The sequence below is a fragment of the Sinocyclocheilus anshuiensis genome, unplaced genomic scaffold (assembly GCF_001515605.1).
Source record: "Sinocyclocheilus anshuiensis isolate Anshui unplaced genomic scaffold, SAMN03320099.WGS_v1.1 scaffold447, whole genome shotgun sequence".
NCBI lineage: Eukaryota > Metazoa > Chordata > Actinopteri > Cypriniformes > Cyprinidae > Sinocyclocheilus > Sinocyclocheilus anshuiensis.
The window spans coordinates 2,524,534-2,538,110 of NW_015552615.1; the positions used below are offsets into that span (position 1 = coordinate 2,524,534).

General features: G+C 35.1%; 1 protein-coding gene across 1 annotated transcript in view; it reads left to right on the forward strand.

Annotated features, from left to right (window-relative positions):
* The window catches only part of LOC107666002 (voltage-dependent calcium channel subunit alpha-2/delta-2-like), a 256,052-nt gene that overhangs the window by 236,658 nt on the left and 5,817 nt on the right, over positions 1–13,577 (forward strand). The window contains exons 17-27 of the mRNA XM_016457092.1: positions 986–1,060; positions 1,136–1,210; positions 1,351–1,422; positions 2,181–2,252; positions 2,339–2,400; positions 3,665–3,741; positions 9,201–9,261; positions 12,094–12,191; positions 13,025–13,115; positions 13,241–13,303; positions 13,353–13,360. Coding sequence (XP_016312578.1) covers positions 986–1,060; positions 1,136–1,210; positions 1,351–1,422; positions 2,181–2,252; positions 2,339–2,400; positions 3,665–3,741; positions 9,201–9,261; positions 12,094–12,191; positions 13,025–13,115; positions 13,241–13,303; positions 13,353–13,360 — 754 coding nt within the window. The remainder of the gene's footprint in view (positions 1–985; positions 1,061–1,135; positions 1,211–1,350; positions 1,423–2,180; positions 2,253–2,338; positions 2,401–3,664; positions 3,742–9,200; positions 9,262–12,093; positions 12,192–13,024; positions 13,116–13,240; positions 13,304–13,352; positions 13,361–13,577) is intronic.

A 13,577-nucleotide genomic window follows, 5' to 3' on the forward strand; every position in this document is an offset into this window, starting at 1 on the left:
AAGGAAAGATTAACTAACATTTATTAACAGAATTTGGGTTTTGTAGCCTATATGTAATATGTATTTATTATAATTGCCTTGAATGAAGATGCCATCAGTTCCATGACTTCTATTTCCAGGTAAACTGTATTTTAAACATTGTCTGTTTGGCTGGATGGTTCAGAATTGCATCAGTGGGGAAGTCGTGGCCTAATGGTTAGAGAGTTGGACTCGTAATCCAAAGGTTGTGGGTTCGAGTCTTGTACCGGCAGGGATTGTAGGTGGGGGTAGTGAATGTACAGCGCTCTCTCCCACCTTCAATACCACGACTGAGGTGCCCTTGAGCAAAGCACCGAACCCCCAACTGCTCCCCGGGCACCGCAGCAAAAAAATGGCTGCCCACTGCTCCGGGTGTGTGTTCACGGTGTGTGTGTGTTCACTGCTGTGTGTGTGCACGTTGGATGGGATAAATGCAGAGCACTAATTCCGAGTATGTGTCACCATACTTGGCCACATGTCACGTCACTTTTTTTCACTTTAGTAGTGTTTGCACACATCTTTAATTTGTGCATTGATGCATTGATGGATGAGTAACCTTTCCATTAGATGATCAACTGTCCTGCCAGTGTGACTGATAAATGCAGAGCGCATTATAATTCAACACACTGCCTGTCGTCACATATCAGTTATTTTTCCTGGAGGCACATTCGCTTGTCACTTTATTTGCTCTTCAATTTATGTCCTAAGCAGATGCTTTCGTACCAAAGCTATACTTTTTTTTGACATTGACAATGGTAATGATAACTATGATACAACAGCTCAACATTATGTATAACATAAAAATGGAGAAATGTGCTTGCTTGACAGTTCACTCTCCAAGCATTAATCCAATTGTTTTTGACCGTTTGATTTGACTGTTATATTACCTGTAGTTTTGTTAAATATCAATTCTGCCCCCTTGTGGTCGTTTGTTGTATTTTTCAGTCTGTTGGTTTCTTTATTGCAGAATCAGTTGAATCTTGGTGTCATGGGTGTAGACATCGCCCTCAATGAAATTAAAGAACTCACACCAAGATATAAGGTAAGTCATATAAATCTCTTTTTCAGTTATTTTTATTTTCGATCATCAGTCAGTAATTTGCATCTCTGTACACAGCTTGGAGCCAATGGTTACACGTTTGCCATAGATCCCAATGGCTATGTGCTGCTGCACCCCAACCTACAGCCTAAGGTGAAAAGCATTTGAGTTTGTCACTTGTTTATAGACTTAAATTTAGTCCAAAATGTAGTTATTTTCCTTTTCTACCTTCCATTTTTAATGCATGTTTATCTCTATAACAATAATTATTTTTTCCTAATGGATTTGTGTAGATCATTAACTTCAGAGAGCCAGTCACATTGGACTTCTTGGATGCTGAACTTCCAGATCGCAACAAGGAGGAGGTGAACATCTCTACAATGAGTTTTCCTTGCAAATGTGCCAAATACATTATTAAAATGTCATTAAATTACTCATCAGACAACATGGCCGAGTTTAGCTAAGTAGGATGTGCTTCTGGATGAAGAGCGTTTTTTGGTCTTGGAACAAAATTCCCAATTCACTTACTTACTTGTTTGGGATCAAGATTTTTAATTCATACTTTTATTCAGCAAGGATGCTTTAATTTGATCAAAAGTGGCAGAAATAACATGTATATTGTTACAAAACATTTAAATAAATAAAAAAATGCTGTTCTTTTGAACTTTCTATTCATCAAAGAATCCTGAAATTAAAAATGTATCACATTTTCCACAAAAATGTCAAGCAGCACAGCTGGTTTCAACACTGAAAAAAATGAGAACTTTTTCTTGAGCAGCAAATCAGTATGTGAGAATGATTTCTGAAGGATCATGTGACACTGAAATAATGATACTGAAAATTCAGCTTTGCATGACACAAATAAACTACATTTTACAATATATTTAAATAGAAAACAGTTACTTTAATTTGTAATAATATTTCACAGTATCACTGTTTTTACTGTATTTTTGCTCAAATAAATGAAGCCTTGGTGAGCATAAAAGACAAAAACATTAAAAGAAAAAAATCTTACCAACCTCAAAAATTATTATTTTTTTGTCATAGCTTGATTTAAAATAATCTTTAAATCCCTTCAATGTGTTTACAATCCGAGAATTATCTTGTTTTTATCTTATTGTAGATCCGCCGTCAAATGATTGATGGCAGAGCAGGACAGAGGAGAATCAGGACACTGGTGAAGTCTGTGGATGAGGTGAGTCACATTAGATATAATGGCATACAGTGTGATGATCTTACGGCTGGTTGGTGATGTGCTGCTCTTTGTGTGTGTGTTTTCAGCGTTACATTGATGAGGTCCAGAGGACATACATATGGAGTCCAGTGGAGGGCACAGATTACAGGTCAATATGACACACTCGCTCTTTCAGACTGCATTTCTGTTGATTTCAGTCACTTTCTCTCTACATCCTCTTGGCTATTTTAAGTTTAGACTGTAAAACATTCAATGCAGTTTTGTTGAAATGAGTCATGAATTTTAATTGGCATCCGTAACCTGCCAAAATTTGCAGTTTAGGTTCTCTAAGTTGGTCTTTTCAGCAGGGCATTTTGGAAATTAATAATTATTCCAATGAATATTCCTTCTGTGCATGGTAATGTCTATGAATAAAGCGCAAAATAGGGCTTGAAACACTTTTTTATTCTTGTTCATCCATCTCAGTAGATTAAACTGTATCAGCAGTTTCTCTCTGTAATATAGTGGTCTTTGCAACCGTGTGAAAAGTAGAATTTTTCTGTGTGTGTGTATTATACAACAGTATTTGAATATAAATATATTTGAATAAAATTTTCTTACACAGTATTTTTCTCATTTTCCAGTACAGATATCTAAACATTCTTAAATCTATCAAGATACATTTACTTAAGAAGCAAAGTTTACATTTACTTTTAGTCATTTAGCAGACGCTTTTATCCAAAGCGACTTACAAATGAGGACAATGGAAGCAATCAAAATCAACAAAAGAGCAATGATATGCAAGTGCTATAACGAGTCTCAGTTAGCTTAACACAGTACACGTAGCAAAGTTTTTTTTTATTATATAATAAATAAAAAGAAAACAGAATAGAAAAAGAATAGAGCAAGCTAGTGTTAGGGGCCTTTTTTGCTTTTGTTAATTGTATAATAAATAAAAAGAAAACTTTTTAAGAAAACAAGCAGTTAGTAAATGAATAGAGTGCAAGTCTAAAAGGGTCAAGTTACATAATGTTTTCTAAAAAAAATGATCAAAATTTAGTTCTTGCTTAAAACAAGAAAAAATGTCTACCAGCAGGGTAAGAAAAATAATCTTGTATTTCCTTTAAGTTTATTTTCCTTACCCTTTGGCAGTGTTTTAATTTTTTTCAGAATAGACTTAATATCTTAATATCTTAAGTCATTTTGCTTCTCAAGTAATTGTATGCTGATTTAAGAATGTTTAGATAGTTGCACTGAATAAAAATAAATAAGAAAGTGTAGACATTAAATGCAGTAACATTTCATGCTTTGTACATTTTAACATGAGATACTTGCTTTAAAAAAGTGTGATTGGTTGTTAGTTTGTATCCTAGAAAGCGCCAGATGTGGTCATATGCAAATGATGTTCAAATTCTTCCTTTCCTTCCTTGCAGTCTCGGTTTAGTTCTGCCGTCCTACAGCGAAAACCACATCAAGGCCAACCTGAGCGACCAGATCCTCCAGGTCCAGTGTAAGTACCAAGGGCAGGCTAACGCAAAGCCCGCTTACCTTTCTTTCTTCCCAAAGAGACTTCCTGTTCCCCCCTCCCGCCCTCTCGTCCAATCAACGGAAGCCCCTCCCCCTTTCTCTGACATCACAGCAGCATCGGGTCCGAGCGTGTATTCCCGGGAAAGCGAGAGTGGATGTGTTCTTCTGTGAAACCCCACCCCACCTCTTCCCTCTTCCCTCCTGTCCTCATGCTGTTCTGTAATGAGGTGATTTTTCTTTCCCTGCACGGATGCAAAGAAAAAACCCTCACTAAAAACCAGAGAGGTGAAAGCTGTGGTTTTACTGTGTTTACTGAGTTGAAAATAATGGTGACCATGTGCTATTATTTTTCCTTTTGCCGAAACATTAAAAAAATGCTCTCGTCTTCTCTCTCACAATGACGATTCTGAAGCATCTTTTGTCTGGACAGGTTTTGTGTTTTTGTTAGCGAGATGTGAAAAGAGGCATGCTTTTGCTTTTCACTGTGTGCTTTATGTGTTCTGTCGTGTTTGTTATTTGCTTTGATTCATGTGGATGCTCACTGTGCTGTATTGTTTGCTGGCAGCTTTGGAATCAGTCAATAAATAAGAAAAAGGTATCCCACAATGCCCCCTGACGGGCCATTGTCCCGCACAGGAGATGGAACGCCTTTGGTTTTCCTTTCTTTCCTTGTTTTTTGTTTGTTTTTCTTTGTTCTTTGTTTATTTATGTTGTATTTAGTTCATTCATATGATCTTTAGGTCATTTGTTGATTGTAGTCAATCTCTATTGTTTATTTGTGTTTCATATGATGTTTATTCTCTTCCATTTGTTTAATTTGTTCTTTATTTCTGTTTTATTTGTTCTTTAGTTCTTTTGTTTGATCTTTAGTTGTTTTTCTGCTTTTCCTTTGATGTTGCTCATTTGATATTTCATTCTATCGCTTTTGCTTGCATTTTTGTTCTTTTTTGTTTGTTCATTTGATCGCTAGTTTGTTCTTTCGTTCTTTTTCTTCAGTCTGTTTTTGTGTATTTTTCACTTGTTCATTATTTTGTTCATTTTTTTAATTTTGTTTTTATTGCTTTTGTTCCTTCTTGGTTTGATCCTTTTCTTTTGTGCCATTCTTTCATTATCTATTATTTGTTTGTTTCTCTTTTGTTCATTCTTCCATCTTTTTCATTTGATTCATTTATATCTCTTACAGTTCTCCCCCTCTTTCTTTCTGCAATTTGTTCTTTAGTTTAATTGTAGTTCTTTCATATTGTATATTCATATGTCATATTCATTCTTTTTGGTTTTAGCTATTGTTTTTATATATTTAATTTATTCTTTTGTGAATTTTGTTTATTTCAGTTCGTTTGTTCCTTTTTGTTTATTGTTTCTTCTAGTTCTTTTGTTAGTTTGACCTTTAGTTTGTTGTTTTGTGTGTTTTTCTTTTGTTTATTTATTTATTTATTAATTCAAGTCTGAAGTTCATTCTTTCATTCATTTTATTTTTGTTGCATTTTGTTTATGCTTTCATTCCTCTTTGGTTTAAAATTTTGTTCTTTCTTTCTTTCATCTATCTTTTTATTTCCAAAGCGTTCCTCTCTCCCTAGCTCATGTGTGATTCTCATTTTGTGACATAATTTTTCTCCATGTTTCGTCATGCGGTGAAGGTTCATTAGTTCTGATTCTGCTCATGTGTCCTCAGATGTTCTCTCCTCGTCTCCGTCCTCGTGGAGTTCATTCCCTGCCTCCGTCGTCTTGTTGCTATATTCTTTGCGACGTCATTCATTTTGGTTTCCTGTTCTCAGTTGTTCATTACTGTTTTGACTGACTTGATTTTCCTTCTTTTGAGAAAAACAATATTTTTATTCAAACAGTCATTGAATAAAATATTGTCTGTGACCCCCCTCCTCCCCTTACCCGTCCCCCCTGTTTCTTTTCTGCTCTCTCCTCCTCAGACGGATCAGTCTTCAAGGGCAAGTATACACCATATTGGTCCACTACCTTTGTTCCTCTACCTCCTTCCTCGTACCCTTGTCCTGAACTCCCTGCTGACGCCCACCTCCACCTGTTCCAGCCTGCTTGCCTCCTCTGTTCCTCCTGCCCGCCTTGCCTTCAAGACCCTCCTCTTCCTCTCTCCTCCTCTTCCTCACTCCCTCACTCACCCACTCACCCTCTTGCTACGGCCTACACCCACATCTTTCTCCTTTTCAAATTCTCTCTCTCACTCTCTCTCTCTCTCTCTCACTCTCTCTCTCTTTCTTGGCTCAGACAGCCTTTAAGGTCTCTCCCTGACATCTCCTGAAGAAGAATAAAATATGATCTCACTGTCCAACGTACTTCTGATCCCTGTGTCCATTACGTTTGGGAATATTCTTCTCCATCTGTCTTCTCCTCCTCCTCCCCTCTTTATTCCTCAGTGACAGTGTTAAATCCTCAGATTGGTGCATTTGCTAGTAAAAGTCCTACTCTAGTCATGTAATGCAGTATTTAGTTTGAAAGCATCCCTAAAGTAAACTTTAGACTCTCACTAATACAAGTTATTATTACGGAGGTACAGATATGAACATATTGTGGTCGTTATTGAGAGGTTATGTTTGCACTTTGAGTGTAGCATATCATTGTCTGTTTGTTCTGAAATGTTTACCAAAAAAGGAAATCTCATCATTTACTCTCCCTCATTTTGTTCCAAAATCATTTGACTGACTGACTGAATTTTCATGCTGCTCTTTTTAATTAAACAAAAGTATATAGTGCCTGTCAATATCCAAAAATATTATAAAAGCACCGTAAATGTATTCCAAAACATAGTTCATTCTTGTGTGCTATGTTCCAAGTCTTTTAAAGCAATATAAAAGCTCTGTGTGAAGAACCAACCAAAATCATTAAGACTTTTTAGTAATCAGTTATTTAAAAATTCATTACCCACAAAAGCATCATATGACTTGCATCATATGAGATATTAAAAAAAAAAACTTGAATATAACTCAGAAGTGACATGAACCTCTATTATGGTCATTTTTGGCATTAGTTTAGTATTATTTATATACTATTTTAGTATTTCTTAATGTTTTAATTGTTTTTTTATATATATTTGAATTTTTATACGTTCATTTTCATTTTAGTTTAAGTCACTTTGTTAATGTGCTTTTGTCATTTTTATTCATTTTTGTTTTGTTTTTTAAATATTTCTATTCAGCTTTAATTTAGCTTTAGTAATCTCAGTATTTCAATATATATTTTATTTTATTTCAGCTCTATTTAAATGAACAAAGACATTTGAAATAGTTTGAGTTTTAAGCCAAGGTACTTCTATTTATCAGGGTATTTCATATGCAATGGTAATTCTAAGTGGTTTACAAAGGAATTAAAAATAACAAAGAAATTTAAAATAATCATAACATGCATAAGAAATAATACAAATGTACAATAACATTTTTTTTTTAAATGTACTAAAAAGTAATAAAAACAAATAAGAATAAAAGAAAAAAACATAAATATGTTATGTTACAGTGCAATCAGTAGTAATACAGTAAATGCACAGCTAAACACTTTTTAGTCTGGATTAAAATGTGGCTACTAGTTTTAGTTAACAGTTACAATGTGCCCTTGATCACTATATGCTTTCACTGAATAGAAAAGAGCAGCTTGAACATCCTCCAAAACATTTCCTGTTGTGCACCACATAGGTTTGAGGGTGAATAAATGATCTTGAATTTTTATTTTTGTCCAATCTCTTGCATTAAATCTTAAATTTTGAGCAGAAATATTTGCCATTTGTTAGCCTCTAACACTTAAAGACTTAAAGATGTCTATTATCATGCAATATTGTCTTTAGTTTAGCCAGCCAGTTTATTCCCTTAGGGTTGTCTCTTACTATTCGTATAATGTTTTGGAATGGACAGGAATAGGTTACAGATGAATTTGCTAGATGGCCTCCTTTAGGTCCTCTCTTGTTGTTTTGGTGATGGAGCACTTGGCAGCGCCCGGTTTGTTTGTCGTCCTTCTCTTACACCCTGTGTTCTCATCAGCTTGACCCCTCTGTACATCTATCACCCCCCAGACTGCCACCGCAGACGCTCCGCTGCATCTTCACTTATCCTGACCTGGAAGTGCAAGACAGTGTGGAGGGAAAAACTACCTGGGCACAACAGTGATACATATATTACCGTAGATATTTATTGGGTGCATATATTCACATGGACATTTATTGAATACAAAAATGTACATGTATACACACATATATGCAACATTTGCTGCTTGTATACTTTCTTTACATCATTATTTGTCGAATATCAAGTCATAAACAACACAGCCCTGCATCCTGAAAACAAATTCTGCTGATTTGCAAAAAAAGCCTAATATTACCTAATTTGATGATGCTGAGTTCAAAATATCAATAAAAATCACATTGTTTTTTTTCATACTATATAAATACAGTCAAATGCTTCGGTTTTAATGACAAAAATAAGTATTAAAAATGTATCATTTAACTTACAGTATGCAAAGGAGTGGAGAAATATGTTCAAATACTTCATTTGATTTCAAAGAACATGAGCTTTTTCACAAAATCTGTCATTTTCTGTCACAGTTTGGATATAGTAAAACACCCGCACATCTGGCTCATGTTTGCATTTTCTTCTGCCACTGGCCATAATTCTAACCCTGAAATCAGGATTAGCCATAAAGTAATGTAATACATGTGAAAATGTACTGAGAATTGAACAATAAGTTGTAAGATGGGAGACGTCTTTTGTCTGTTGATCAAGGACTTCTTCACCTTACAAATGCTTGTCAAAAGCAAAAATGCTACAAAATGCATCATATTTTGTAAGAAAGTGTCACATGCTGAAGCAAAACAGGCACTATTTTTGGAATCAGCACCCTGAAATCAGGATCTCATTCAGTAGATATGATGCAGGACAGTGTGATGAATAACATGAGGATAGTGTGTAGTAGATCAAACTGGGTTGCCCTCTCTCTTCTCGTCCACAATGCTGGGTACTTTCTCCGATTGAGTCTCTGGAGTGGCTCTGCGGTGCCAGTCTGAGGGGCGATCACCTCCATCAGGACCCCTGCCTCACCCACTCCCAGCTAAACGGTTGGCCATGTTGATGCCTGTTGAAAAAGAAAGCGGCATGCCACGCAGTTCGTGGGAACGGCGTCGGAGAACTCGCTTCGTCTCAGTGTGTATCCCGAGGGGCGAGCCAGTTCTCCGACTTGCAAAAGATCGGAATTCAGACGAAATTCAAATCGAGCTAAAAGTGTCTGCTTTCCAAATTAGCCAATTATTTCGGCCAGTGCGACTCCATTGAAGGCACCATAGTGGCTAACGCTGGTATTCCCCTATGATTCCTCAGTGTTGCTATGGTAACACTTTTTGAAGAGCAGCTGATGTTCATTTGTTTCTCAGAAGCCTCCCTGTGTTCTCCGTCCTCCGCTTCCCCTGGATAATCTTGCCCGTTTCTGTTGCAGATTTTGAGTCTCTCCTGCCAAACACTTTTGAGTCAGAGGGACATGTGTTCATTGCCCCCAGGTAGCTTTGTGTGTCTTCTTGAAGCCACGTTCCTGTTTTCATGCATACGTCCATCGCTAACTTCCTTTTCAACATACCGTAGTCACTGTAGTCTCTGTGTGTGTGCTGTGCGTAACGTGTCTTTCCATTTTAACCCAAGTGGATGTGTTTATTTGTTGTTTTGTCTGTCGAGACTCCTCGCCGTCACCCGTAGGAAAGAAAAATCTTGTTAATATCTCCTAGACAGCATTAAGAGCAAATGGAGACTTATAGTGTTCTGGGTTCATCACATGTACACTCTTAAAAATAAAGGTTCTTTATTGGCATTGATGGTTCCATGAAGAAGCTTCAACATCCATGGAATCTTTCTGTGCAACAAAAGGTTCTTTATAGTGGTAAAAAAAAAGGTTTTAACATGTTCTTCATACTAAGAAAAATGGTTCTTGTTTGCTGAAAGCTTCTTTGGGGAACCAAAATGGTTCTTTAAAGGGTTAGTTCACCCAAAAATGAAAATTTGCTGTACTCTCCTTCAGGCCATCCAAGATGTATATGAGTTTGTTTCTTCATGGGAACAGATTTGGAGAAATGTAGCATTCCATCTCTTACTCACCAGTGGATCCTCTGCAGTGAATGGGTGCCGTCAGAATGAGAGTCCAAACAGCTGATAAAAACATCACTATAATCCACACCACTCAAGTCCATCAATTAATGTCTTATGAAATAAGAAAGTAATTCATCATTAAGGTGTTTTAACTTTAAACCGTCGCTTCTGGCCAAAATACGAGTCCATAATCCATAATAACACTTCCTTCAGTAAAAAATCCATTCCCTGTTGTTCTCTCGCATTAAAATCCACTGACATATTATTTAGAACTGTTTTGGAATGTATTTGGATGTAAATGGTGCTTGATCTGTGCATATTTCTCTCCTGATTCAGACGAGATTACTTTTTTACCGGAGGAACCGTTTTTATGGATTATGGACTATGGATTGTGATATTTTAGTTGGAAACAACAGTTTGAAGTTAAAAAACTTGATGGATTTATTTCGTAGCTTTTCACTTCACAAGACGTTAATTGATAAACTGGAGTGGTGTGGATTAAGAAACAAACTCATCTATATTTTGGTGGCCTGAGGGTGAGAACTTCCTTTAAAGGCACTGACAAAAAAAGAAAAAGGAACCTTTGTTTTTAAAACTGTAAAGCTTGATTTCCACAGAAAATAGTTTTGCTCTGTTTATATAAACAAGCAATATGTGTACAGTATTTCACTGACAGTGGAACCGGCGCCAGCCCAGATACTGTATTCAGAAGGGTCTATTTTATTTCTTCTAGTTATCTAGTAGCCTATGCGCTCTATTAAATACTTTTAAATACTGTGTTAAATGAGTACTTTGACAAAATAGAAAAAATTGATAGTAAATTTGACAAATAATTTAAAAAGGCAAGTAACATTACATGTGAAACTTTGAAGTAGAAACACTGAGATAGTATTTTCTTATAAAACATACTCTTATTTTATAATTTTGAAAAGTTATTTTTTAGGTGTAGTTGTAAATTACAATGGTAGCAAAACGTGGCCCGATAAACTTTTTTTAAACCATTCTTAATATATTATTATAAATGTGATTTTTGTTTGTTTTTACAAACTTGAGCGACAAGTTGATCATATTTTCTGTGGTAATGAGAAAGCTGCTGATAAAGCATAATTTGTTTCGAACCTGGAAAACTCCTGCTTTTTATATTTTTAACCTGAGAAAAAGACATCAATAATCTTACATAATCACACGTCTCCTTTAGTTTCAGAGTTACTGTAATTTTAAAATGAACTCAAATGTTCCTCTATGCCATGCTCATTTTTATAGCTCTGTACTTAACTGTACATCAACTTTGTATTTTTCCTAAACAATTTAAAGGCACACAAAGATAAAGTTCATACTTGAAGTGTCTCTGAAAGCCATGCTATGCAAGCTGAGCAGTATATATTCCTCTGGGTAACTCTGTGTTTGAATCATTGTCGTCTGCTCTCATGGATCTGTATCTTCTGACGTTCAGTAGATTCTCTCCACATCTCATCGCTGCAGCTCTCACACGTCTCCTCTGTGTCTGTGTGTGCATGGCGTTCTCCTCACTTCCTTACATACGGCATCAGTATCAAGGGGAAGGTTGACTTTGGTGTGCATGGATCTAGAGAAGTTCACGTGCATGAGTCTATGACTGATCATCTTTCTCTCTGTGTTTATAAAGCATATACACTCCAAAATCATGTTCTTAGTCAGTAGTTTTGTTATGTTTTCCAGTAAAAACATCTAAACAGCCCTGAACAAGATGAATTTACCTGAGAAGCAAAATTGCAATAATTATGACTTAAGAAAAAGTGTAGGATTTACTTTAAAACAATTTTCACTCACAGATTGCTAGTAAATTTCACAAATAATTACAGAATAACTGCAAATAACACATTGAATTGCGCATGAAATTTTAAAGTAGAAAAACTGAAATAGTGTTTCCTTTAGAAGTAATGTTTGTTTTGTTTACAACTTCCAGCTTTTATACAGTGTATGTTTTAGACCAAATGCACTGCAGTGTTACTGTTAGATTTGTCTTGTTTTAAGGATGTTTAGGTATTTTTACTGGAAAACCAGACAAAGATACTGGTTAAGAATCATTTTTCACTGCAGTTATGTTTTATGTATGTCATTGTGGTGTTTTGTGTGTTTAAGATGTTTACATGAATGTGAAATATTGGTCAATGCAAAACTCTGACTGTCTGTTAAGGGTTTACAGTCTGTTTATGATGTTAATCTTTATCAGAGAGAGTTTTCCAGTGTGGAATGATGTGTGTTTTCCTCAGGGAATACTGCAAAGACCTGGAGCTGTCTAACAACAACACCGAGTTCCTGCTCAACTTCATCGCTCTGATGGAGAAGGTCACGCCGGACTCCAAACAATGTGAGGCTCACAGATTTTGAGTGAATTATTCAATGACTTTGTTCCATCTTAAAGTACTTTCTGTCAGTAATTTTCATTGCACAATCAGTTGAGTGTTATCCAAATGTCATATGTTCCTGCTAAAAAGAACATCTTAAACCAGCCATGCTGGTCTGAACAGGTCTGTGGGTTTTAGCTAGAACACTGCGCTATAAGACCAGCTGAGACAACCTTGAAGCATTAATAAAGCAGTTCTTTTTTTTAAAGGTAGTTTTTATTTGAATTTAAGTTTTAGTAATTTTCTTGTTTTGTTTTGTTTTTGTTCGTTTTTTTTGCTTAATTTATAAAAAATATTTAAATAATAATTAAAAAATCAAATTAAACAAACTAAATTTAAAATGCATTAAAAAACGTAATCAACACATTAAAAAACATACTCGATACATAATTATACTGTAATTCAGAGTATGTCAAGCATGTATAGAAGTTTTAGTAATTTTCTTACTCGCTTTTGTCATTTTTATTGCATTTAATTTTTTTATTAATTTGTCATTTTATTAAAATTTTAGTCATTTTATTATTTCAACTTATTTCAGTTAGTTGCCAAGGTAACATTTCTAATTTCCTAATTTAGAAGCTTATTTACGTTTAAGGTTTTCATGTCATATTTACATTTTATATTCTATACTTCTATACTTATTTTGACTTTATTTCATTCACCAAATATATATAACAATAACAACACTGACTGATATTCTGACTCTCTCTTTGACAATTCTTGAACTCAAAACCATCTTGTTTGAAGATATCAGCTCATAATATTATCATAATATTATCATCATTATTCCACACAGGTGACAATTTCTTGCTGCATAATCTGATCTTGGACACGGGCATCATTAAAGAGCTGGTAGATAAAGTCTGGAAGAACAAGGACCTCAACACGTACGTTCATATTCAGGAAGAACCACTGAAATTCCTCCCATTCATTAGTAGACTGACACGTTTATGAGGCATTAACCTAGAACTAGTGATAAATGTGAATGAGTATGTGTGTTATGATGCTGTAGGTACGGCTTTATGGCGGTCTTTGCAGCCACAGATGGAGGCGTCACTCGAGTTTTCCCTAATAAGTGAGTCTTGTTCTTTTTCTTTTATTTGTCACTGTGTTGTTTCAAATAGCTGTAAAGGTGTGTGTGTGTGTGCGTGTGTGTGTGTGTGTGTAATGTTTTCACAATGTAAAGTGTCATCGAAATAATATATTTAATTTGAAGAAAAAAATATTGAAGTAAAAATTATTTGTATAAATATTAATTATAATTAAATATAATTTATAATAATTATATATATATATATATATATATATATATATAAAAAGATATTATATATAAAATGAGACCGACGCAC